This window comes from Ictidomys tridecemlineatus, unplaced genomic scaffold (genome assembly GCF_052094955.1).
Source record: "Ictidomys tridecemlineatus isolate mIctTri1 unplaced genomic scaffold, mIctTri1.hap1 Scaffold_639, whole genome shotgun sequence".
NCBI lineage: Eukaryota > Metazoa > Chordata > Mammalia > Rodentia > Sciuridae > Ictidomys > Ictidomys tridecemlineatus.
The window spans coordinates 73,822-100,393 of record NW_027524431.1 but is presented as its reverse complement, the minus strand read 5'-3'; the positions used below and the strand labels follow the sequence as shown (position 1 = coordinate 100,393).

At 35.7% G+C, this 26,572-nt stretch overlaps 1 protein-coding gene, 1 long non-coding RNA gene and 1 other non-coding gene across 6 annotated transcripts in view; 2 read left to right on the top strand and 1 right to left on the bottom strand.

The window, feature by feature from the left end:
• The window catches only part of LOC144374316 (transport and Golgi organization protein 1 homolog), a 35,722-nt gene extending 13,813 nt beyond the window's left edge, over positions 1-21,909 (bottom strand). For 2 of the 4 annotated variants that reach the window (XM_078037184.1, XM_078037183.1), the window contains exons 1-8: positions 6,628-6,853; positions 5,407-5,538; positions 3,100-3,121; positions 2,091-2,179; positions 1,777-1,854; positions 1,579-1,689; positions 286-357; positions 2-106 (exon numbers count right to left, since the gene is read on the bottom strand). In XM_078037184.1, the coding sequence (XP_077893310.1) occupies positions 2-106; positions 286-357; positions 1,579-1,689; positions 1,777-1,854; positions 2,091-2,179; positions 3,100-3,121; positions 5,407-5,538; positions 6,628-6,774 (756 nt within the window). In that variant the 5' untranslated portion in view covers positions 6,775-6,853. Of the gene's footprint in view, position 1; positions 107-285; positions 358-1,578; positions 1,690-1,776; positions 1,855-2,090; positions 2,180-3,099; positions 3,122-5,406; positions 5,539-6,627; positions 6,855-21,800 lie in introns of those variants that run through there. The other 2 variants (XM_078037182.1, XM_078037181.1) reach the window with 2 other exon arrangements.
• LOC144374319 (uncharacterized) overlaps positions 1-26,572 on the top strand; it is a 45,129-nt gene extending 18,557 nt beyond the window's left edge. Inside the window, exon 2 of the long non-coding RNA XR_013433760.1 lies at positions 25,061-26,572. This is a non-coding gene — a long non-coding RNA (uncharacterized LOC144374319). The remainder of the gene's footprint in view (positions 1-25,060) is intronic.
• On the top strand, positions 18,669-18,775 carry LOC144374323 (U6 spliceosomal RNA). The gene has a single exon (XR_013433765.1). It is a non-coding gene; the product is annotated as a U6 spliceosomal RNA (small nuclear RNA).

Here is a 26,572-nt window from a genome sequence, read left to right as displayed (position 1 = left end):
CCTGCTCTTTCTTCTTCTTAAGCATGGTATTTTCTTTCTGAAGCTGACAGCATTCCAACTTCACCTTCTCTTCACAAAGCTTAGCTTCATTAAGGACAATGTGAAGCTAATGCAAAACACTACAGTTAGTGAATTAATTCCAAAGAAAAAACAAAGTTATACTTTCCCAAACCACACATCATACAGTTCTCATTTTTTGCACATTTTAGCACACCTCAAATTTTTGGTCTGCAACAAAACTAAGATATAGTATTAATATCCGTTAGCAAGAGTTGGCAGCTTTACCTCTGAAAGTTCAGAAGTATTCACTGAAATGACATCTTTAAGCTTCTCTATAGTTTTCTTATTTTCCATTATCTGCCAGGTGAAAACAGAACACAAAATATGCATTAGGATTTCAGTAGAAATACTGATATATATGTGTGTGTGTGTGTACACACACATATATATACTAAAAAGATAAACACAACAAAATTTTTGTCAAGCCATCCCATTACATTTCAGGTAAATGCAGGGGATCCAGCTTTGGACTAAGCAAAAAATCAAGAACTGAAAGAGATGAGGGAAAATGAAGTCATAAATATTTCATGGCATCCACAACCTTACTGTTTATGAGATAACCAGAAAAAAAAGGTCAAAGTATAGAAAATCATAATGCAATAAGTAAATAAAATGTTTTAAAGCATAGAAAATTAACTAATTAATTACTGTTTCAAGTAAACCAGTTCAAATTAGTAATTTTTTTCTAGTGATAGAGAAAAAAATTTCCCAAGATCATTTTTAAAATTTTCTTATCTGAAGTAAAAAATGATAAAATTTAAGGAAGAATAGACTAATCTCACATACAGAAGAAATCCAAAAAATTTATAAATATACCCGCTCCTTAAGGAAGTGGATATAACTCTGCAATCTTTGTTTGCAATGCCTGGGATTGAATCCTGGGCCTCATGTATGCTAGGCAAGTGCTCTACCATGAGCTGCATCCTGAGCTTGTAACTCTTCATACTTTAACTGTGGGCTGTGCATGGTAACTTCCAAAGAATACAATATGAAAAGGATTGGAAAGAATTTTTACAGTGGAGAAATCTGATAAATACTACCTCAGCTAGGTGATCAAGCTTACTTGGGGGTAGGATATTTTAGAACACACTCTCTACTATCTTTTGCAACTTTTATGTAATTATAGAAACTTATAAAAATTGAAAATGAAACATGAATTGAAAATGAAATAAATTTTTTTAAGTACAGAAAATTGATTAATTCATTACTCTTTCAAGTAAAAAGTAAACAAATACTGTTCAACTGGACAATAGTTTTTTAGTTGTTCTGCATGTTTCCAAGGGCAGAGCAAAGCAATATGAAAATTATCCAAGGTTGAGAATAAAAATATTTCCTAGGCCCATAAAAATAATTTGTTGTATCAGTACTTAAAAGTTCCACAAAATGGGCAGAAGTGGGTTCAACTTCCTTGGCTCCTAATCTTACTTTAGTTAACAGCTAGACTAAGTTTAACTTAACCAATTTTACAAAATATTCCAAAAGCCAAATTGCAGTAACACTTAGCAGCAAAACTCTTACCAAGTCCTGATTCTTAGCTTTCTGTTCTTTCTCAGATTCTAACATAACATGAAGACTTTTAGCTCTCTCATCCAGAAGTTCATTAGCTTTTTCAAGAAGCTTCATTTTATCCTGGAAAAAATAGGTGTCAAGATTACTCACTCATTACATTTACTTTTGAGTTTAGAATGTAATTCCCCCCAAAAAAGGGATTTTTACCTTGTAATTAGTTGTTTCATCAGAAAGAATCATTTTTTGTTTCATGGTTTCTTGAACCTGTTTCTTTGATTCCTTCACCTATGCAAATAAAGCATTCAGAATTAAGATACACAAATTATAGTGCTACTATACAAGTTACTTCCAGACAAGTGACCCTTTCCAGAAGAAAGCAGTACTTAATACATGACTGCTTAGAATTTGGATGATTTGTAGGAAATAATGAAAAAAATTTTAAAATACGATTTTTAAATTAAAACAGGTAGAAATGATTCAAGCTAGAACCAAAGGAGAAAGAAACAAAAAAATAATTATACCTTCTGTTCATAATTTGACAATTTCTGCACTAGTTCTTCATTTTCTTTTATGAAATTGTTCACCTTTTTGGAAATTTGCTGTTCATTGACTAAAAGGGGGAAATATACAAGATTATTACAATCACTAAATGAAATTCAATTATTCAATCTACTAAAAGCAAAGACATGTTATATGGTACTATGAGGAAATACTTCTTAGCATAGCTATTATGCTTTTAAAAAGAAATCTATGCTTATTAGCAATAAGAGTATAAAAATTATTAAAATTTAAGAAAAATATAAGAACAATGATATTTTGCTTGGTGCAATGGTACACACCTGTAATCCCAGTGGCTCAGGAGGCTGAGCTAGAAGGATCCCAAGTTCAAAGCCAGCCTCAGCAAGAGCGAGACACTAAGCAACTAAGTGAGACTTGGTCTCTAAATACAGGAGGTTGGGGATGTGGCTCAGTAGCGTGCCCCAAAGTTCAATCCCAGGTACCCCTCCCATCCAAAATGATATTTAAATTTAAGCTTATTTCACAGATGGGAAATACAGTAAAGTGTTGTAGCTTGATATTCCTCCCTTCTCAAAACACTTTCTTTTCAGAAAATGGAATCATTTAATTCTTTGCAAAGAAAAACAGAAATGAAAACATACTGATTCACATTAACATTCTTTAAATTATCTACTCAATTACTTTATGCATGATTAAATCATTAGCATAGAAATACTCTTCAAATGTAATACATCTGCATTATATCAATATTCAAAGTTAATCTGCCCCAAATTAAAACTTATCATCTCCCTATCCACAATTTGTTCCTCCTCTTTATCTCCTATCTCAGAGTTGGAACCATCATCATCTACTCTATTATCCATGCTAGCAACCTAGGAACAGTAAAATTTTCAGGAGGTAAAAAAGATAATAGACATTAAAAGTCACTGTATCTACTTCTAACATACATAAAACACACATCAAACACCAATACAAAGGGTTATTACAAGTTTAAGAGACCTAAAAATTTACCTTGATATACTCTATCTTTTACCTAGAAGAGAGAAAAAAGATTAAATTTGATATCAAACATCTGCTCAATAGAAACAGCATTCCTAAAACAACAATCAGAATCATAACCAAGTGAGAATTTAATAACATTCTGGTTCAGGATAATAATTTATAGGATTAAAAATAAGTAAAGGTTAACAAGCCTTTTAAATTTAATTGGTAGTGATATTTCATAAATAGCCTCTGACATAAAAACACTAAGATATGCACCTTATTTCACAGTAAATATGTGTGTGTGTATGTGTGTGTGTGTGTGTGTGTGTGTGTGTGTGTGTACTCAAAATCATTTACTTGACAATTCTAAATAACCAGGATAAAGTCTAGAAACAATGACTATTCAAAAGGAATCTGAGGAAACAATATTAAAGGCATAATCTTTGTACTAAGATATGCCACTTTCACTCACAAGAAAACATCTTAGAACTCCAATTTAAATTTGGCTATTGGCTGAATTTAGAAACTAAGAGGCTACATCATCTTATTTCTGCAAACCACTAAATGTATAGCAAGAATTCTGAAAGGGAAGACTGCTAGAAGAAAATGCACAAGAAACAAGAGAAATGACAATTAACATATTCTGGAAAGGACAAAAACAATCATTTCCAAAAGACAGCAATAAACTACCTGATAATAAAACGTAAGCAGAAATTTTTTTAAAACATCACTAAATTTCTTTATAACTTAGCATATTACTTGTCCTTTCAAATGTTATAAATGGTGATGGGATACTCAGATGTGTCCATGGATCATCCATGGGATCTTCGTAATAGGAAATTGCATTCAGAAAACTCCAACACAGAAAGAAATGAACATTTCTTTAATGTCATAGCCTTGCTAACCTTTTACTCAAAATGACAACAGAGGAAAATGGGAAGTAGCATAAAAGCAGTCATCTAAGGTAAGGACTAAAGTTCCAAAGTCAAATGCTGAAACTGAGGAGCAACAAGCTAGGAACCAGATCCCACATAACCTAGTGAAAAGAGAAACAGGTACCAGGGTTTTTGAAATGAAAGAAACAAGAGAGAGAAATATAAAATGTTGTCATGTTTTTCCCTTCTCTTTATCCTTCTATTTCCTTTTTCCTTTTAGCTGAGAAAAAGTTCAATGAGATTAGAAAATTCCTCACAGGAATCCAGGCAAACGATTCTTCTATTTAAGAAGGGAATACTTTCTAGGAGATTTTACACTCAATTGTACAAGGAGAGGAAACTTATCTTAACAATGATATGTCTGATATAATTAAGAAATCAGAAAAAGAACAATCAGATTTGAAAAGATTTGTATCCAATGCTTTTGACCTCTTTAACTGTTAGGCTTTTCATATGCAAAGTCCATTTACCTAAAATAATTTTCTTCCAATTATGTTAAATAACTATGAAACAGAATGACCTACAGTACAAACATAAGTATGTATAAGCACATATATATATATATATATATATATATATATATATATATATATATACACACACACACACACTTATACATATATGTACACATATACACAGAGATAGACTAATTCTGCTCAGGAAAAAAAAAGACTTAATGAACAAAACATTTAATGGATTTTTGGACAACACATAATCTATACTTCCAAATAAAAAGGTATGTTCTGAACATATGATCAAATCATAAAATCTGGGAAAAATTTATATAAAAGACTGGAAAAATTATCTCATCTCCTTTTTCTCATTTTACTGTATTTCTTTGCAGCATTTCCCCCTGTTTATATGTGTTTATATTAACATACAGTTCATCAACATTTAAATCTTAGTTTCTGCTTTTTTTCCCCACTTCACATTTAATTGTGAGCATTTTCTGTACCTCAAAGCTTTGAAATAAATACATCTGCCTACTATTCCATTAATTGAACATACAATAACCCCTAAATGAATTATGTTGTGCTAAGTCTTCAATCTAATACACTGTTCCATTGAAAAACATTACCAAAATCTTCAAAGCATAGTTATTTCTTTAAGATAGATTACTAGACATATATGCTACATAAAAGGATATTTATCTAACCTATCCCATCTTTTATCCCACTTTTAAGACTTCTGATACATATGAAACTACTGGTCAGGATGGCTGTAAGAATTACCAGTTCTACCAACTGCACCCACACTAAATTATTTTATAAGGTTAGTTTGACTTAAACCACTAATTTGTGTTTTAGCAACTGAAAAAGAAAAAAAAGGGGGGGGCAGTGACTATATAAAATAATCCTTGTGCTTATGTGCTGAGGTATAAGTAAGTTAATTTACTCACAACAAGAACAGTTCTCCAAAAAAAAATGACAAAGGATACAATCCCAAAGAAAACAGTGAAAACTACAGGCTTCCATGGTAGTCCATAAAAATCAGGCCCAGGTTGAGTATCATCAGGCAATGTAGTAAACAGCTGAAACAGACAAATTAGAAGAAATGGGAAACCTTAAATTTATAACAAAACAGTCACAAAGAATCATGGCAATTCTAAACCAACCTCCTCATCAGAAATCAACCTCCTCAATATTTTCCAATAGCTTCTTCAAGAGAGAGGATACTGGCAGTCTCACATTTTTTGTTGGCTTGCAGTGTTTTCAAGTATAATGAATCTAAATACTTTTTTAAAAAATATTTATTTATGTATCTTTAGTTTTAGGGTGGACACATTGTTTTGTTTTTATATGGTGCAGAGGATGCAACCCAGTGCCTCATGTATGCTAGGCAAGCGCTCTACCACTGAACCACAACCCCAGCCCGAATCTAAATACTTTAAATTGAGCATACATTTCCAGTTTGTAACAGGCCCTATATCATCACATTGTCTAACACCTGGCTAGAATCCCTCTGGATCATTCTTTTCTCTTAGATAACCTGGTTTTTATAATTTAAAAAATTCATTTAAGACAAAAACTTAAATATATGAAAGAACTAATTAATTTTATGGCAACAAATAAAAACAATGATGATATAAGATTTTAAATCTTACTTCCATTCCACTCTTATATAAACAGATAAGTGACATGTAATTTCAGACAACTCTTGAAAACTGGCTTAAACTTCTCTGAATTTAACATCCTTCTATAAAATTCAAAGCCTAATTTTAAATGGTTGCTCAAAGGCAGTGCAGTAAACACCTGCCTATTCTTCCCTGTTTTCACCGCCCTCTACACGTAATAGGAGATAACTGTCATTTGGGCCCAATTCCCCAGCAGTCTCCGTAGGGAAAACACCTGTAGTAACCTTAGCTGTTTGGATTGTTGGCTGCATTTCGGAACATACCATGAGGTTGTCACCTCTATTCCGTCAAAAAAAAAAAGTGCAAGTGGGGAAAGCTCAAGTACACTCTCACCGGCCTCGCTTAACAATACACTCAAGTCCTGCCTGACTTGGGCCCGACACACTCCATTTCTCCGTTGCCATGACAGTCAGTGCACCCACTCCGCCAGAACTCAGCCACCCGCCTGCCAGAGCTGGGGTCCCTCCCTGGGAATGGGACCGTCACCTCCAGTAGCTTGGCAATGAGGGCTGCGTAGAGCACCGACAGGGGTCCCAGGAGCTCCGGGTCCCCCGGTAAAGCAGTGACAGAAGGCACAGTGGCAGGTACTGAGTCCATGGTGTAGGGACAGCTGAGCGGAAGCAACGCTTCCATGCAGAACAGCACAGGACCCTCTTTCACCGTTTCCTACTTCGGTAGGACCCAGCGCAGGGGGCAGGTACTGGGAGTGAACTTTGCCTTCCTCCACCGCAGGCGCTTTCCGCCCAACGCAAGTAAAACGCGTCATCAGAGGAAGCCCCTGGGCCCACAGCAGTGAGAGGACAGAGGATGCAGAGGGGCGGGCAGGGAGTGGAAAGAACCAACTGCGGAGCCCAGCGGGGGACAGCGCAAGGAGAGCCCAGCAGAAGAGTCCAAATGAAAGGACTCCAGAAGGAAAGAGGCTCACCTGTCCCCGGAACTGGGAGAGGACCAGCGATTTAGAAGGCCCTGGAGGAAGCCAGGGAACTAGCAAAAGGGGATTATAGGCAGAGACTAGGAAAAAGGAGAAAGTCAGGCCTCCCAGCTCCTCCCAGAGCAAAACCCTTTTGTCAACGTGTTGAGACACCAGGTACCTACCTGCCCCAAAAGTGCAGACAGAAGAGGAGAAGCTTCTCCTGCTCCCTTATAAAGGACTACTGCTTGGACTGGGCTTTCCTTCCCTGCTCAATCCAGTCCTGTTACTTTCTCCAATTGTGGATGACACTCTTTTTAAAAAGCCTTACCCTAAGGAATCATGTCATTATCACCCCACTCCGGTGGCTTCATTTCTGGATGCCACATTTTAAGGTTGCATGACTTGTGGAAAAGAACAGAATCATGAATAGCCCCCGAAAAGCACGTGCTAAAATTTGAAGAAACTGGGGACGTTTAACTTGGGGAGGGAATGAACATATGTGGATCTTTAAAAATCTGTCATCAAGTTGATTATAGTCAATTCAAAAGAACAAGAATAAGCAGGAAAGCACTGAAAAAGAAGAGCAATGAAGGGTACAGGGAGGGCAGACTATATAATTAATTCATGTACCCTCGTCCAAGCCCAAGAATACATAGAGATTGTGGGACAGAAGAGAGAATCCAGAAACAGAACCAACTGGACACTTGGGGTACAATAAAAGTTAGTTTGGGGAAAATAGACTTTCTAATAAGTAGCGTTACCACATGGAAAATTATAAAATTGGATTTTTCTCTACTTATTCAAAAGATAAACTACAAATGGATAAGAAACATGAATGTAAAAATAGAAAATAAACAAGTACTAGAAAATATTGGGTGAAATTTTCTATGTATTATGAGTGGGCAAAACCTGCCTCATTGAAAAAATCTTTCCTGGCTGTATCTAAACCTGCTACACACACACACACACACACACACACACACACACACACACACACACACACACACAGTTTGACAATGACAACCTGAGAAAAAATATTTGCAACCTATTATTGTCCAAAGAATCATGTTCCTGAAATATAAAGAACATTATAAATAAAATGGCCAGCAAACCTATACAAAAATGGGCTGAAGAAATAAACAGATCTCAGGAAAAGAAATGCAAATAGCTATAACATATGGAAACATGCTCTGCTTAGCTCATAATGAACAAAATACAAATTAAACCACACCAAGATACCATTTCTCACTTGCATTGGCAAGATCCAAACGTTTGACCACATACTCAGTAGGTGAGAGAATGTGGGGGAATACAAATTCTCAGATAAGTATACAAAATGATACAACCCTTATGAATGAGATTTGGCAACATCTCCCAAAACTGCTTATATATTTACCTATTAACTCAACAATCGCACTTTTTTTTTAACTTTTTCAGTGCTGGGGAAGGGTATCTAGGGCAAGTGCTCTACTGCTGAGCTATAGTCCCCCAGCCCTAACTTCTAAAGATACTGGGAATACAACAACAAATGTTTAAAACTTGTATTTACAAAACTATGTTATTCAAGCATTAATTATAATAATACAAGATGGTCACAAAAGGCTGAAACAACCGTCATCAATGAAAGTTGTTGAATAAACCAAAGAAGAAAGAAAATAATTTTAAATACTGCTAAGAGCTGGTTTCCAGAATATATATTTTTAAAATGAAGTAGAGAAAAATATTTGTAGAATACTAATTGTATCTTAGAAAGTGAAAAAAGATGAGTATATTATTTCTTATAGCTTTGAGGTAAAATTGACATGCAATAAATTACATGTATTTAAAGTGTGCAATTTGATAAATTTTAACATGAAATTATGAAATCACCATTATAATCAAGATAATATACACATCCTTTACTTCCAAAAATATTCTCATTCTCTAGGTAATTCTGCCCTTTGTCACCCTTCCTTCTTGCCCCCCACTTTCCCATTCCTCCAGCAAAATGTCTATCTTAATAGATTGCTTTGTATTCCTCAAGTTTTATGTGTATGGGATAATGTATTTTCTATGGCTTCTCTTATTCAGCATAATTTGAGATTCATCTACATCAGTTTATCTATCATCTATTTTTATTGCTGAGTAGCATTTCATTATATGTACATACCACAATTTGTCTATCATCTATTGATAGACATTTGGATTTTTTTCCAGTTTGGGGCTTTTACAAATATAAAATTCCTCCTATTGCTATATAACTTATCTTTTCTTTGGAAAAGAATGGTTGGATATGACTGGTATATGTTTACCTTTTTAAGAAGGTGATTCTACCACTTTATATCCCCACCAGCTGTGTACCCATCCAGTTCCTCCATCTCCAACCACTCAGCACAATTGTCTTTAATATTAGATATTTAATAAGTGTGTAGTGGTAACTCTTATGCTTCAAAATTGCATTTCCCTGATAATTATGTCAAGCATTTTTAATGTCTTTATTTACTATCTGTTTATCTTCTTTGATGAAGTGTTATTTTACAGGACTATATTTTTTCTAATGAGTTCTAAGAGTTCTTCATATATTCTTGATGCAAGTCTTGATAAATGCTTTACAGTAATTTCCTCCCAGCTTGTGTTTTGTCTATTTCATTCACTTCAAAGTGTATTTTGAATTACAGAGGTTTTAGTTTGATGAATCCCACATTGTCAAATCCTTTTTAATGCTTTTGTTGTCAAATTTAAGAAATCTTTGCCAAACCTAAGTTCAACAAAAATTTTTCTCTTATTTTTTTCCTAGAGGTTTTGTAGTTTTGAGTTTAATATTTAAGTCTGTGAGTTAATTCAGGTGTCTAATGCAAGGCATGGATCAATATTTTGCATATAAATATGCAGTAATTTCAGTACCATTTGCTGAAAAACTTCCCATTCTCTACTTGTCTTTCCATCTTTGTCAATGACTGTTGCCATATATATTGTGTATCTATCTCTGAATTCTTGGCTCTGTTCCAATGTTTTGTCTGCAATCCTGATTACTGTAGCTTTAGAATATTTTTTTTCTTTTTTTCCTCTTCGTATGGTACTAGGGATTGAACACAGGACCTTGCATATGCTAGGCAAGTGCTCTACCACTGAGCTACATCCCCAGGCCTAGATTAAGTCTTGAAGCCACGTATTCTAGGTCTGTTGCAATCAGTTTGTCATTTTCTACAAAACTCTGCAGGAATTTTGATTGGAATAATGTTGACTCTGGTGATTAAACTGGGATGAATGGACACCTTAGTCTTCTGACTCATAAATTAGGTATATCTCTCCATTTAGGAGAGATATACCTAATTTTATCAGCAATATTTTATAGTTTTTAATATATACATTTTAGTTTTTGCCACGTTTATGTTTAAATACTTCATATTTTTATTCTATTGTACATGGAAATCTTTAAAATTTCAATTTCTAATTATTCATTGTTAATATATAGAAAATATAATTGCTTTTAGATGTAAATTTTATCTGTCAACCTTACAATAGCTTTTTTCTAGATCATACCAGATTGTATCTATATATATTCATGTTATCTGAAAATAAAGAGAATTTTATTTCTTTCTTTCCAATCTGAGTGCATTTTATTTCTTTTTCTTGCCTTAGTATACTAGCTATTTCCTTACTGCACCCCAGTACAATGCTAAATAGATGTAATGAGAGTGGACATCTCTGTTTGGTTTCTGATCTTGGGGAAAAGTATTCAATTATCAACCATTAAGTATGAGGTTAGCTGCATTTTTTCAGAGGATATTTTAAGCTCCCTTCTATTCCTAGTTTGTTATTTGTTTTTCTACATCAATAATAAATGCTGAGGGGCTGGGGTTGATACTCAGTGGTAGAGCACTTGCCTAGCATGTGTGAGGCAATGGGTTCGATTCTCAGCACCACATATAAATAAGTGAATAAAATAAAAGTCAATCAAAATCTAAAAAAAATTTTTAAATAATAATCAGGGCTGATTTTTTTTTACATGTCGATGGGATTTATTGTCACCTACTTGTACATGCACACAAAATAACAATATAATTTGGCCAATATTACTCCCCAACATTTCCCCCCTCTGCTATATTTTTTAAATGCTTGTTTTGTATCTCTTGAGCTAAACAAGAGTATGGGATATGTGTATGGAATAATGTATTTTCTATGGCTTCTCTTATTCAGCTTTTAGGTACATCAATGTGGTAAATTTCATTGATTTTCAAATGTTAAATAAATTTTGGATTCTTGACATAAATCCCCATCATCAGTCTAGTTTTTGTCTATGATGTATTTTCCTTTTACATATTGTTGTATTCGACTTAAATTTTTGTTTAGAATTTCTGTACAGATTCATTGGAGATCTCTTGAGAGGTATGTGATTTTCTTTTCTTGTTATATCTTTGTCTTGGTTTGGTGTAGTGATAACACTGGCTTCATAGGAGAAATATTTCCTTGCTTTAATATTCTACAAGGGTTTAGTATTACTAATACTATTAGGAATTAGTATCATTTCTTCCTTACAGGAATTGGATCACCAATAAAGCTATCTGGGTCTTATATTTTTTTCTTTGTAGAAAGGTTTTTACCTATACCTTCAATTTCTTTAATAGTCAACAAGGTTTATGAAGTTGTCTGTTTTTCTTGAGTGAACTTTTGCAATTTGTGGCTTAAATAGAATTTCTTCATTTCATCTAAATTGTCAAGTTAATTAACATAAACTGTTCATAATATCCCCATTATCAGTCTAGTATCTGTGAAATCTGTAGTTATATCCCTTCTCTGATTGCGGATATTGGTAATCTGTGTCTCCTCTTTTATTTCCCTCACTAGATGTTGATCAATTTTATTCATCTTAAAGAACTAGCTTTGGGTTTCATTGATTTTCTCTTATTTTCCTTTTTTAAAATTTTACTGACTTATAGTCTTTATTATATCTTTTTTTCTTGCTTACTTGGAGATTAACTTATTTTTCCTTTTCTAGTTTCTCATAGTAGGAACTAAAGTCAATGACTGGAGACTTCTTTTTTAATAAAGCTATCTTGGGCCTGGTAGTGCTATAAATTTTCCAATAACGCTTTAGTGACATTGCACAAATGGATATGTTGTTTTCAGTTTTATTGAACTCAAAATATGAATTTATTCTTTGATTTATTTGACTCAAAAATTATTTAGCAGTGGGGGCTAAGGTTGTAGCTCAGTGGTAAAGTGCTTGCCTCACATGTGTGAGGCACTGGGTTCGATCCCCAGCACCACATAAAAATAAATGTACTGTGTTGTTCATTTATATATATATATATATATATATATATATATATATATATAGCAGTCTGGCACTAAAGTTTTCAAATATTTGAGAAATTTCCAGATTTTTCCATTATTGATTTCTCATTTTATTGTGTTAAGAGAACAAGCTTTGCCTGACTTTGAATACTTTTATATTTACTGATAATTTTTTTAAGATCCAGAATACAGTTTATCTTGGTAAATGTTCCATGTGCACTAAGCTCCTTGGGAGTTTTCTATAAACGTCAATTAATTTCAAATGGATGGATTGATTATGTCATTCACACTTTCTACAATCTTACTTTTATTTTTCATTTTCTGCCAATTGCTGAGGAGAGGATATTAAAATCTCTAAATGTAATCTATAGGATTCATCATTTTCCTCATAATTCTATCAATTTTTATACTTCATGTATTTTGAAGGTCTAATATTAAAAGTACAAGCATTTAAGTTTATTATATAATCTTGACTGATTCCTTTATCATTAGGAAATAACTTTCTTGAGTCCCGATGATATATTTTGCCCCACAACCTCTTTTGGTTTAATGTAGCTACTCCAGATTTCCTTTCACTAGTGTTTAACATGAGATACCTTTTTCAATCATTCTAATTTTGACTTCTTTGTGTCTATTTACAGTGTTACTCCCTTAGACATCTATTTGGGTCTTGCTTCTTTAGGCAATATGACAATCTCTGTTTTTAACTGATGTATTTAGATACTTTCCACTTAATAGGATTACTGCTGTGCATAGGTGTAAGCTTAATATAATCTTCTATTTGTTCCTTCTGTTCTTTGTTCTTTTTCTTTTCTTTCTGTCTTCTTTTGCAGAAATACCACTATCGGTATTTTTAGTGATTCCTCTATTGGCTTATTAAGCTATAACTCTGTTTTCTAATCTTAGTGCTTCAGGGTTTAGAATGTACATCTTTAATTTGTCACAATATACCTTCAGATGATACTGTATTACTTCACATATTCAATAAGAACGTTACAATAATTACTACCCTTCTGAGATTTATACTGTTGTCATGTATTTTACTTTACATGTTTTCTAAATCCCATACTACACTGATGTTTGTCTTTAAACAGTCAATGACTTTTTAAAATGTTCAAATAAGAAAAATTATTTTAAATATTTATGCACACAGTCACCATTTTCAGTGTTCTTTACTCCTTTATTCCATTATTTCCATCTGCTGTCTTGGTGCAAGTGTAGGGTGAATTCTTTCAGCTTGTATGTCAGTACAAGTCTTCATTTTAGAAAGATATTTCACTGGGCATGATATTATCAGCCAACATTATTACTCTTCAAATATATTAAAGGTATCACTCCACTATATTCTCTTATGCCTAATTTCTGACAAGAAATCTGATGTCATCCTTAGTTCTTCTCTACATAAATGTTTTCTCTAACTGCTAAGATTGCTCTTTATCACTGGTTTTGAGCAATTTATTTATGATATAATATACCTTGATATAGCTTTATTCATGCTTTTTGTACTCTAGTTCCTTTTAATATCTTGGATCTGCAGATGTACAGTTTTCACAAATTTTTGAAAATTTTTGGCCATCATTTCTTAAAATATTTTTCTGAATACCTCTCAACGCTCAACTTGAAACTGTCCCACAGCTCACTGATGCTCTGGTTCACTTTTCTTTAACAGAAGAAATTTTCCCTGTGTTTCATTTGGGGTACTTCTCCTGTTATGTCCTCAAGTTCACTAACAATTTCATCACAAATGCTTATTCTGACATTAATCCCATCCACTGTGTTTATCATATATTTTCAACTCTAGAAGTCTGATTTTCTTAAAATGTATCTTCTATATCTCTTTTTACCTTTTTAACACACGAAATATAGTAGTAATAACTTTTTAAAAAATGCCATTACCTCATTCTAACATCTCCGGCAGTTCTCGGTTGGCTTTGATTGGATGATTCTTCTCCTCATCATTGTGGATTGTATTTTTCTTGCTTCTTTGCATGCCTGGTAAGCTTTGATTCGATGCCATACATTACGAATTACTATTCTTAATATTTTGTATACAATTAAATTACTGGAAACAATTTGATTCTCTTGGGTCTGAATATTTGCTAGGTATTACATAAATTGTAATAGTCAGTCCGAGGTAACGCCCTTCTGATTATTCTACCCAACTTCCTTAGATAGTTTTTTCCAGGTGCTATTCTGGTCCCTGTGTTAGGACCTGTTCCTTCTAATCACTTAAGATTGTTTCTCTGACTTGCTAAGCAGTTTCATCACACTTATGTGCAGATCAATACCCTGCTGAACACTCAGAGAGCCTTTCACAGATTTCCAGAATTGTCTCTCAATGTAGCAACCTTCTTTTGGTACTCCACCCTGTGAATTCTAGTCACTTCGGTTTTCCTGGAATCTCAGCACCATCTCTCAATTCAAGGTATCCTCTGGTTCTGCCTGACTTCCCCTTCTTTGTCATGGCTTGGGAATCTCTTAACATAGTAAAAGCTGGGAAAACTAAAGAGCTCACAGCATTTGTTCCTTATGTTTCCAGAATCATTCTTTGTTGCTTGATCTTCAATGTTGCTGGATCTTCAAATTTTATCTGTTTGTGGGTTTTTTTTTCATATTTATTTTAGTTGTTTCAGTTGGGAAGGTGAAGCCAGTACCTATATAAAGCTATCATAGCTAGATGTAAAAATCATTTGCTTTTCTTTTTCTTTTTATGGTGCTGGGGATTGAACACATGGCCTCATGTATGGTAGGCAAGTGCTCTACCACTGAGCTACATATCCCTTTTCTCATTTGCTTATTTTTTTAATAACAGAATACATAATGAAATAAATTTTAAAAGTTAACTATAAAAGAGAGTAACATCAGGGTAGACAGAACTGGGACAAAAGCTAGAATTCTTTCAAAATCAGGCAGGAGAATCACAAGTTCAAAGCTAGCCTCAGCAACTTAGCAAGTCCCTACGCAATTTAGTGAGAACTATCTCTAAATAAAAAATAAAGAGGCTAGGTATGTGGCTCAGTGGATAGGAGCCCTGGGTTCAATCACCAGTACTAGAAAACAGAAACAACTTATTTTTACAAATTAACTTTGGCTCTTCTAAATATTTAAATAATTGTAAAATAAACAAAAAAATCTTTATAAAGTAATACCTAAATATTGAAAGCAAAAATGAAACAACCTGTGACATCAAGTTGGTGACAAACCACAGAAATGAATTAGTTCAAACATACCTTAGTGGGATATAGCTTAAAGACAAGAGAATTTCATTTCAGGAATACATTCCTGAAAGTATTTTAAATAACATAAATATAGTCTTGTGTTGCTTAATGATGGGAATAAATTCTGAGAAACACATCTTAGGCAATTTCAGCATGTAAACATCATTGAGCATACTTATACAAACCTAGAAAATATAGCCATTTCCACACGTAGGTATTCATATATGGTATATCATCGCTTTGGGGATAAAAACCTATAAGATATTATTATACTGAATTCTGTAGACAATTGTAACATTGTAAATGTTTATATATCTAAACATATCAAAACACAAAAAAGATATTAAAAATACTAGGTGACAAGAATTTTTTAGCTCCATTATTATGCACTAATGACCAAAATGTCATTAAGTGGCACAAGACTGTAAACAATTATACTGATGTCATTGAAAACTGGAACTCCAACATCAGAGAAAGAAAACACAAATCTAAGATAGATGAAGTGAAGTAAAATCTCTCCTGAATTTTCATGGGAATTATCTAAATGACATGATGAAAAATCCCCACATATTTCTGAGCTTCGTTCACTAAAAAGGCCTACAAATGACAGTCAATTTGAGCAATAAGCAATCCTAGTACTTGGAATGTAGCCTCTAAATATCATTTCCTATTGAAAGGAACCAAAGTTCTTTTAGAGAAATAGTTCCTTCAAGGTCTGGACAGGGAATGTTTAAGATGAACTTGGAATATCTCATAGTTCAAAAGCAAGGGAAATAGGTAACAATGACCACTAGGTGGTGGCAAAGGGTCCCAGGAGCCAAGATAAAGAGGCTTCTACAAGGCAAAAGGGGGAGAAATTGAGCATCAGGTAAGAACAATTACTATTCCTAACTGGATTAAACACACCAAATATTTTTAAATGCATGACGTCATATTGACTCTTAAATAAAAGTTAAAAAGATTTCAAAAGCCCCTTTGGGTATCATTTGATAATGCTAGAATACCACCTTACTATTCTGAAAAGTAATGAAGAAAAGGAATCAAATGTTTATCTCCTGCCTTAACTATACAAACCAAATATCTGTGTAAAGAGTAATCAATCATAGCCAGGCGTCGTGGCACACACTTGTAATCCCAGTAGTTCGGGAGGCTGAGGAGGGAAGATAGCAAGTTCAAAGTCAGCCTCAGCAAAAGCGAATTGCTAAGCAACTCAGTGAGACCCTGTATATAAATAAAATACAAAATAAGGCTGGGGATATGGCTCACTAGCCAAGTGCCCCTGAGTTTAATCCCCAGTACAAAAAAAAAGAAAGAAAGAAAGAATAATCAATCATAAATTTTTATTTGTATAGGCATCCCAGCCTTTAAATGAAGAAAGAAAAATCCCAGCAACTCAGACCATTGCTATTTTGCAACCTGTAATATATTAGCAAATCTCACCAAGGTCACTGTTGACTAGTAGTCAACATCAAAGGAGAGGACATGCAGATGTCAATGCAATATTTTATTAAGTTTTCATAAGAAACAGAATTGAACCTAAACCTGACTACCAATTTCCAAGAAATATAAAGCAACAGAGAAAGGCTGAGGTTGTTAGCTCAGCACTTGCCTAGAATGCATGGAGCCCGAGGTTCAATCCCCAACACCACCAAACAAACAAACAAAAAAAAGGCAATAGAGAAAACAGGTTAAATTGTTGTACCAGGGGGATGTCATTTATTCACCAAAGCTACAATATATCCTAGAAGTCCCACAAACATATTTTTTTCAATTATCGCAAAAAGTTACAACAAAAGGATAAATCAATAGAGAGTAACTTATATGAGACTTGTTCTCCCACTGAAAGCAACCAGAAAGTTGGAATATATATATATATATATATATATATATATATATATATATATTTTTTTTTTTTTGGTATCAGGGATTAAACTCAGAAGCACTTGATCACTGAGCCACATCCCCAGTCTCAGCCCCATTTTGTATTTTATTTAGAGACAGGGTCTCACTAAGTATAGCACCTCACTTTTGGCTTTGAACTCATGATCCTCCTGTCTCAGCCTCCCGAGCCACTAGGATTAAGGCATGTGCCACCATGCCCAGTGAAAATATATTTTTAAAGAGCTATTTTTCAGATAGAAAGCCACAAGGGACATGCAACTGTCACCCCTAAGAGCAGGAGAACAAATAGATGAGCATTTCACCTGGAGGCACCCTCTAGACCTCAGTTTGGGAAGGGGAACCCAAATAGGGCATAACAGTCTCACTGAGGAGAGAGAGACCAGAGTTCCAGGAGATTAAGCAGCCAAAAATATGTAGAGAAAACTACCAGAAAGATGGGAGCCACAAAGAAAGAGAGTTCCAGAAATCTGCATGGAGGTGGTCTTCAGTTTGGGGCTACATTCTAAGCAGTACCTGCGAGGGCCAAGAACAACTATAAGCTAACCAATCCCACAGTTGGCACTGAGCTGGGAGAAGTCTGGATTCCAGCTAGCCAGAGAGAGTTGACATACAAAAACAGTATGGTCAACAAGCTCATGAAGAAGTATTTGATCCAGGCATCATGGCACATGTCTGTAATCCCAGCAACTCAGAAGGTTGAGGCAGGAGGATCCCAAGTTTGAGGCTGGCAACTTATCAAGGGCCTAAGCAAGTTAGTGAGACCCTATCTCAAAAGAAAAAAAAAAGTTCACTCAATATCATTAATTATCAGGAAATAAACTCACAAAGACATACCCACTAGAATGGCCCAAGTGCTAGTGAAGATGAAGTCAAGTGGAAGTCTCCTAAATTGCTGGTGGAAGTATAAAATGATTATGGTCATTTTTTAGCATGGCTTGACAGTATCACATAAGATAAAAACATACATTAAACGTAGGAGGCAATTGCACTCCTAGATATAAATGAGTCCATTTATAGTGGCATATATATGAAATAGTACTGTAGGAAAAATGAATCTATAGTTTAAAAAAAAAGTTATCAGTGGTTGCCTGGAACAGGTGGTGAAGGAACTCACTGGGAAGGATCCCAAGGAAACCCCTTTTCTAGTGAAAAAACTGTTCTATATCTTGATTATGGTAGTTTTTACATGGGTATCTACATTTGTTAAAACTCAGAGTGTGCTTGCTTTGGCAGCACATATACTAAAATTGGGACAATACAGAAAAAATTAGCATGGTCCCTGAGCAAGGATGACACCCACATTTGTGAAGCATTCCATAGTTTTGTGGAACCAACCCTTCAACAGATGAATGGATAAAGAAACTGTGGTACATATATGAAATGGAATATTACTTATAGCCTTAAAAGAGAAAAAAATTACGGCATCTGCGGGTGAATGGGAATATCAGGTTAAGGGAATTAAGCCAATCCCAAAAACCAAAAGCTGTATGTTCTCTCTGAAAGTGGATGCTGACCCATAATGGGGGTAAGGTGGGTGGTAAGAGGCATGGAAAGAATGGAGGAACTTTGACTGAGCAAAGGGGAGGTAGGACAGGTGACGGGGCATAGGGATAGGAAAGATGGTGGAATGAGATGAACCTTATTACCCGAGGTACATGTAGGAATACAAATGTGTTGTGTACAACTAGGAAAAGTTTTGTTCCATTTATATACAATGAATCGAAATGCATTCTGCTATCATGTATAACCAATTAGAACAAATTAAAAAAAACTCACTGATATTAGCTATCAAGGAATTACTGTTAAGTTGGGTGATGGCCCGTGGGTTCATTATACTACTCTCTGTGCTTTTCTTTAAAGCTTTTCTAATTAAATTTATTTTTTAACTAGTACATAGAAACAAACATTATAATTATTGAAGTAGGTAACATGACATTTTGATGCATGATTACACTATGTAACGTTTAAATCAGTTAAATATATCTACCTCCTCAAACATCATTTCTCTATGGTAAAACTTTCACAACCTTTTCTTCTAGTATTCTAAAATGTACAGTATGTTATGGTTACCTATAGTCCCCTACTATTCTCTCTGCTCTTATTTGAAAGTTTCCATGATAAAAATACTAAAAATAATTTTTAAATTAAGATATAACTTCAAATATTTAAAGGATTTCTATGTAGAAAAGAATTCAGTTTTATAGAGGAAATCATGTGGAGGAAAATTTGGAGTCAATACAAGGATGAACTAGACAACAGAAGAACATATAGCCTTGTAAGAGAGTGACTCATGCTAGGAAATACTGGTGTACAGGCCTCATAACTACTCGTCAGGGCCACAGTAAAGAAAATAACAGCAATGAGTGAGAAACTAGACTAACAGCCTTCCAAGGTTTCTTCTAACACTAAGATTCTACTAAGATTCCATTGATCAATGAACCTGATTGGTGCACATCTCCCAAACACATCAGAGCCTATTACTCTCCAGTCCTATCAGATATCATACTACTTGTTTAAGATTTTACATTGATTTGTTCATAATTTTTGCATATATTTGTTAAGTCCTTTTCTTAAGGCTTTCAAAAATCACAATCATGCCTTACACCTGTTAGACTCTTTTAGTCCTCACACAATGTCCTGTACATACTGGGCCATCAAAATGCCTTTTTGAAATCTCCTTTCAAATCAGTCTTTTAACATTGTGCCTCTTCTTTGCCACTCACGTCTATGTCTTACCTATCACCGTACAATCACTGACACACCTGCACCACATTCGTGTCCCCTGACCTAGACCTAGAGGAGGGCTCTGTGAATACCTAAAAATATGAATAAAGAAATCCTTTCCATATCGTGAGGCTGTTAACTTTCCAAGTGATGCTGATTCATTCTGATAATCAAATTATGACTGTGGAAGACTGCTTTAATCACTGGAAATATCATTATTCTAACTGCCTGGCTTGTACATACCCCTTACCCAGATGGCTGCCACCATCATGAACAAACATGGAGCCAACTGAAAAATGATTTGTTTCTCCCCACCACATCTTTTCCACCCTGGTGGTCTTTCCTCCCCAGGTATTCATTGATTTATACCACCTTCTGACTGCCTACATGAGAATTAGGGGGTGCGTAGGGGTAAAACCCTTCAAAATGCCAGACACCTCACCAGACATTTTACCTTGTCAAATCATTTAATTCTTATGATTGGAGTAAGCATTATCTACATTTTTCAGATGAGGAAAACTTTTTTCAAAAGTTTACTTATTTGCCCAAACTTCTAAATGATAACCTTGGGATTTGAAACCACATCTACCTGGCTTCAAAATCTATACATTTTACAAGGAAAACAACAACATCATCTTTCTTACACAAGCCTTGAAATAACACAATCTACAGGAAACAACTTCAGTTGAGGAGGATTACTGTCACAAAGGCCCTAGGACCTCCAACCTCTAAAAGCTTTCTCATTCCTATAATTAAATTCTAAAAGTCCAATATCAACAAATACCAATGGGGGGGAGGTAAGTCCTAAAATGCTTAGATAAGCTTCTAGACAGATTAAATGTCTTGTTTGAATCATGATTTTCTTTAGAAAGATCAGCCTTAAGTGACTCTTTCTAAGAAACAGATCTAACCTAATTCCTTTTCATTCTTAAAACTTTCTAAGGATCCCCACTATTAATGGTCTAATGCTACTTTGGCTCATGACTTCAGTTAAGATTTGCTGGCCTCTCCAACAGGCCCATCCCCCTCCAACTTCACACTTTACAACACCAACTATTCACATTCTCCTGCCCTCCCCAAATATCCTTTCTTCATGTTTCCATTTCTCTGAACACATTTCTTCTGACTGCCAGCTTCCCCCACCACCCCAGCCTGTCTAATCAACAACAAACCACATGTCAGACTCCTGTTTGCCCTTTGCCTGTGCTTCAAACACATCTCAACCACTTTCTGACCTTATTGATCACCCTTCCAACCATAATAAATGCATTTATGGACAATAATGTTCTACCATCGAATAAATACCTCTCTTTCTGTCATTATCTTACTGTGTTTCAAGTGAATGCTGTTATCTCCCTGCCAGAATGAAAGGTTCTGAGGGGAAGAACCAAGTTTTTATAGGTGTGCAAATGTCCAGCCTTGGTAGACAGCAAATCTTCCTCATGTGCTAAACCAAGTAGCCATTAAAGCCACACCCCTATGGCTTTTGTTTCAGGAGCTATCTACTCAAAGGATCAGGAGTAATTTTCATAAAGACATTTTAAGTTCTTCACTTCATGACCAGAAGCCACTTAAAAACTAATAAATAATCAACATTCTAATTGAAGAAACTATGTCAAACTTACCATCTTAGACAAATAAAGCAAGAATGAATGTAACAAGAAAAGTATGGTGGTGGCATCTTCTGGCTCTTCCACCTTTATCTCTAGTTGGTTTTCTGTATCAGCAGCATCAACAGGAGTACCTTCTGTTATAAGTAGCTCTAAAATTGAAAGGGGAAATGGCTATTTTATTTTATGCTATAGAATAAGAATTGTCTCTCTTCAGTTTCAATATTCATCGAGTGTTTCACTAAATATATGAGTCACAGTGCCTGGAATATTTGGCTCTCCTAAAGACAATTAACACAGAGAAGAAAACTTCATAATCCTAATTAGAGCTATTAGACCCTTCAATTATAAAATGAACAATCTCTAGTCTACTCTCCACTACTTCAATGGCCATAGAACTGCTACCAGAACAATATTCACTCAAGGGAAAATTTAAAACCAGAGATATATAGACCAGGGTCACATTCAACAAACATGGATTTAGTGCTGGTGAAACCTTGTGTTTAAAATTTTAGGAAAGCTGAAATAGAGGGAGTCTTGGTTTGCAGATTTGCAGGTGGAATGAGCCAAGGCTTAACACAGTATCTGGCACCTGGCAGAGATACTCAACAATTATTTATTGAATGCACAGATGACAGCTATTTAAAAAGAACACAGAAATATCAAGAGAGACTAAAGGGAATTGGATACAGACCTGCATTGAGGCTCTGTGAATGAGGTAGAATTCCAGTAAGAACTGAGAGCTTGTAGGGGTGGAATTTCAGTATGAGTTACAGCCTGGGGTACGTTTGATTAAACAGCAGGAGTCCAACATGCAGTTATTAAGAAGTTGGACCAGTTGCTTCTAAGGTCTTTCTCAACCCTGAGATTCCCATTCACTACTATTTTTTTAAGCTTTTGCCTAATTTTTTTTAGTTTAGTTTTTGATGGACCTTTATTTTATTTATTTGTATGCAGTTCTGAGAATCAAACCCAGTGCCTCACATGTTAGACAAGCGCTCTACCACTGAGCTACAACCCCAGGCCCTCCATTCACTATTGGTCTATGAATTTGACTGCTGGTGAAGTCTGCACCATAGGCTCAGCATCTCAGCAACCTGAACGGGCTGGCTGAGGCACCGGCAGAGCCGGAGGGGACACACGCAGGGTCCTGAGGCTCTGTCACTCCTGCGCCCCACCCGTCATCCTACGACCCCCTAGCCCAGCCCACGGGGCAGGGGACCGGGGGATCAGAGCCCCATGCGGCCCCAAAGAGCCACCACGGAGACCCTGGGCTGCCCGCCCACCTGTGGACTCACTGCTGCATTCGTCATCTGCACAGAGTTTGTGCTTCCACAAGGGCCAGCCGGTGCTCGGGTCCAGTTGGCCCGGCACTCGCCAGGTCAGCCACAGCACGAACAGCAAGAAGAGCAGCACTGGCGCTGCAGCCATGTTGTGGTCACCTTGGGGAGTCGGTGACAGGGTGGAGTAGGCTGTGGCGGGCGTCAGGGGGCGGAGGCGGGGCTCAGGGGGGCGGGTGGGGTGGGTAGCAAAGCACAGAGGGGTGGCGCCCGGGAAGGCTTAAGCCTTTCCCGGGTGACACCTCAGCAGGGATATCTGGGGGTCAATCCACAGACTCTACTGGAGAACACACGGAGCTGGAGCTCCGTCCTTCTCTAGTCAAGACCTTCTCATGGACTGAAGACCTTCTCCTCTAGTCGCTGCCTTGGCAACTAGAACTCTCCTTCTCGTCCAATCACCTGCCTTTGCTCCTGTGACCTCACAAGCGACCCTCCACATGATTCTAGTAGTCACCCACCCATCCCCCCCCCTGCCAACTGGTCCTTTCTGGCTTTCCTTAATGTCTCATTTCTGGTCCATCCTAAACTAGCCCACTCCACTTCACCATCACTCCCATCCCCCATTCCTGGTCTGGTACCTCCTTTTCTGAACTACCAAATCCCACCCATGACTTGTCACAGCTAGTCTATGGTTCCAGGCTCCCTCCCCTTCAATCTCTTTGAGGTTCCTTGAAGCCCCACCCCAAGATCCCTCTGATTAGGAAAGGGGAAGGTGAATAGAACTGTGAGTGAGGGTGTAAACTGGAGACAGTGGCCTGCTTTTTTTTTAAGGCGGGGACAGGTGGGGGCAGAGAGATGGACATTAGTCTTCAGGCTAAGATCTTGAGATTCTTATCTTTATCCGTAAGGGAAGAAATTATTTAATTCAAAAGCATATTTTTAATTCTCATTTTGTGCTACCAAAGCCCTAGCATGGTGTGGGAGTGGATGAAAATCAAAAGACAAGATATCTGGTCCTGGTCGGAAAAAGTCCACAACTTAGTGGGAACCAACTGACAAAACCGATTGTCAGAGAAGAAAGCTAGTAGCTAACATTTCTTGAAAGCTTTATGTCCAGTTGTTATTCTGAAGGAAATTTTATTTTATTTTTTCTGACCTCTAAGAGGGATCTTACATTTTTCTACTTCCCTTTCCAAGACTATTCCCTCTTTTGCACTGTGTAATCTTGAATTTAAATCTGAATTAGTTGCATTGATTTTCCCTTGTGTTAATAGTCAAATTATGATACAATTTGAATTATTGAAATGCATATGGAGGGGTTTCTTTTCTTATTTTTAATGAAAACTCACGTTTTTTAAAATTAGCACCTAGGGGACTATAGGTGGAGACTTAATATGTAGAGTCATCAGCATGATAATTGTGATTAAATAAACACAAATCAGTTCATGACAGATGATTTCACTTACTATTATAATCAGCTTTCTCCTCTATAAAACAGCACAATTAGTCCTAAATTGACATTCACTAATTGTATATTAGAGTTTCAAGGAAAACAATGAAGAGTTGGTAACTAGCATAATGATTGAGATGTGTTTTGACATCAGTAATTATTATTATTTTTAAGATGGGGGTCTTGCTATGTTGCCTAACCTGATCTCCAACACCTGGACTCAAGCAATCCTCCTGGCTTGGCCTTCTGAGTAGTTAGGACTACAAGTCACCAAACCAGCCCAGTAATTATTGTTTAGTAGATCTCTTTTTGGACACTAAAATCACTACTAATATGATTGTATATGTTTGAAATTGGTTTTAGGAGCAACATACAGATTTGATGCAATTCCCATCAAAATACCCATGAATTGGTGTGAATATACTTAGTATACAATGAGAGATATGAAAAATTGTGCTCTATATATGTAATATGAATTGTAAAGCATTCTGTTGTCATATATAAATTTAAAATAATAATAATAATAATAAATGTCATTTTTCCAGAACTAGAACAAACAGTCCTGAAATCCATTTGGAAGAATAAAATATTCAGAATAGCCAAAACAATTCTAAGTCAATAAAGCAAGCTGGAGGCATCATCACAATACCTGACTTCAAATTGTACTACAAAGCTATGGAAATAACCACTGCATGGCTCTGTCATAAAACCAGATACATAGACCAATGGGAAAGAAGAGAAGACACAGAAAAAGATCCAACACAGTTAACACTCATCTGATTCTCGACAAAGATGCCAAAAACATATTGGGAGAAAAGACAGGCTTTAAACAAGTGGTGCCAGGAAAATTGGTTATCCATATGTAGACAAATAAGATTAGACCCTGTACAAACTTGAAAGAGATCAAAAGCCCAGGAATTAGACCAGAAACTATGCAAATCCTTGGAAGAAAATATACATTTGAGACTCCAGCATATAGGTACAGGCAATGACTTTCTTATTAGAACTCCTAAAGCTCAGAAAATAATGACAAAAGTTAATAAACAGAATGGCATCAAATTAAAAAGCTTCTGCACAGCAAAGGAAACAATTAGTAACATGAAGAAAGAACCTAAGGAATTGGAGAAAATATATTTGCTAACTACTCTTTTTTTTTTAAGAGAGTGAGAGAGAATTTTTTAATATTTATTTTTTAGTTTTTGGCGGACACAACATCTTTGTTTGTATGTGATGCTGAGGATCGAACCTGCACTGCATGCATGCCAGGCGAGCGTGCTACCGCTTGAGCCACATCCCCAACCCTGCTAACTACTCTTTGACACAGGATTAATATCCAAACTATATAAGAAACTTTTAAAAACTTAACACCAAAACCTCAAATAACCTAGCTTAATTGGGCAAATGAATTAAACAGATACTTCTCAAAAGAAGAAATAAAAATGGACAACAAATCTATAAAAATGTTCAACATCATTAGCAATTAGGGAAATGCAAATCAAAACTACAGTGAGCTTTCATCTCACTTTAGTCAGAATAGCAGCCATCAAGAATATGAACGATATGGGGCTGGGGTTGTGGCTCAACAGCACATTGCTTGTCTAGCACGTGCAAGGCCCTGGGTTCGATCCTCAGCACCACATTAAAAATAAATAAATAAAAATAAAGGTATTGTGTCCAACTACTTAAAAAAAAGAATATGCACAATAATAAATGCTAGAGAGAATGTGGAGAAGAAGGGACACTTTTTTCTCTGTTGATAGGATTATAAATGAATATAACCACTATTGAAATCAGTATGGAGGTTCCTCAAAAGACTAGGCAGGAGACCACCATATAACCCAGCTATACAACTACTCAATGTTTATCCTAATGAATTAAAGTCATAATACTAGAGTAGTACATGCATACCCATGTTTATAGCAGCACAATTCACAGTTGCCAAACTATGGAACCAAACTAGGTGCTTATCAAGGATGAATAAATAAAGAAAATGTGGCATATACACACAATGGAGCTTTATTCAGCCATAAAGGTGAATTATGTCATTTGCTGGAAAA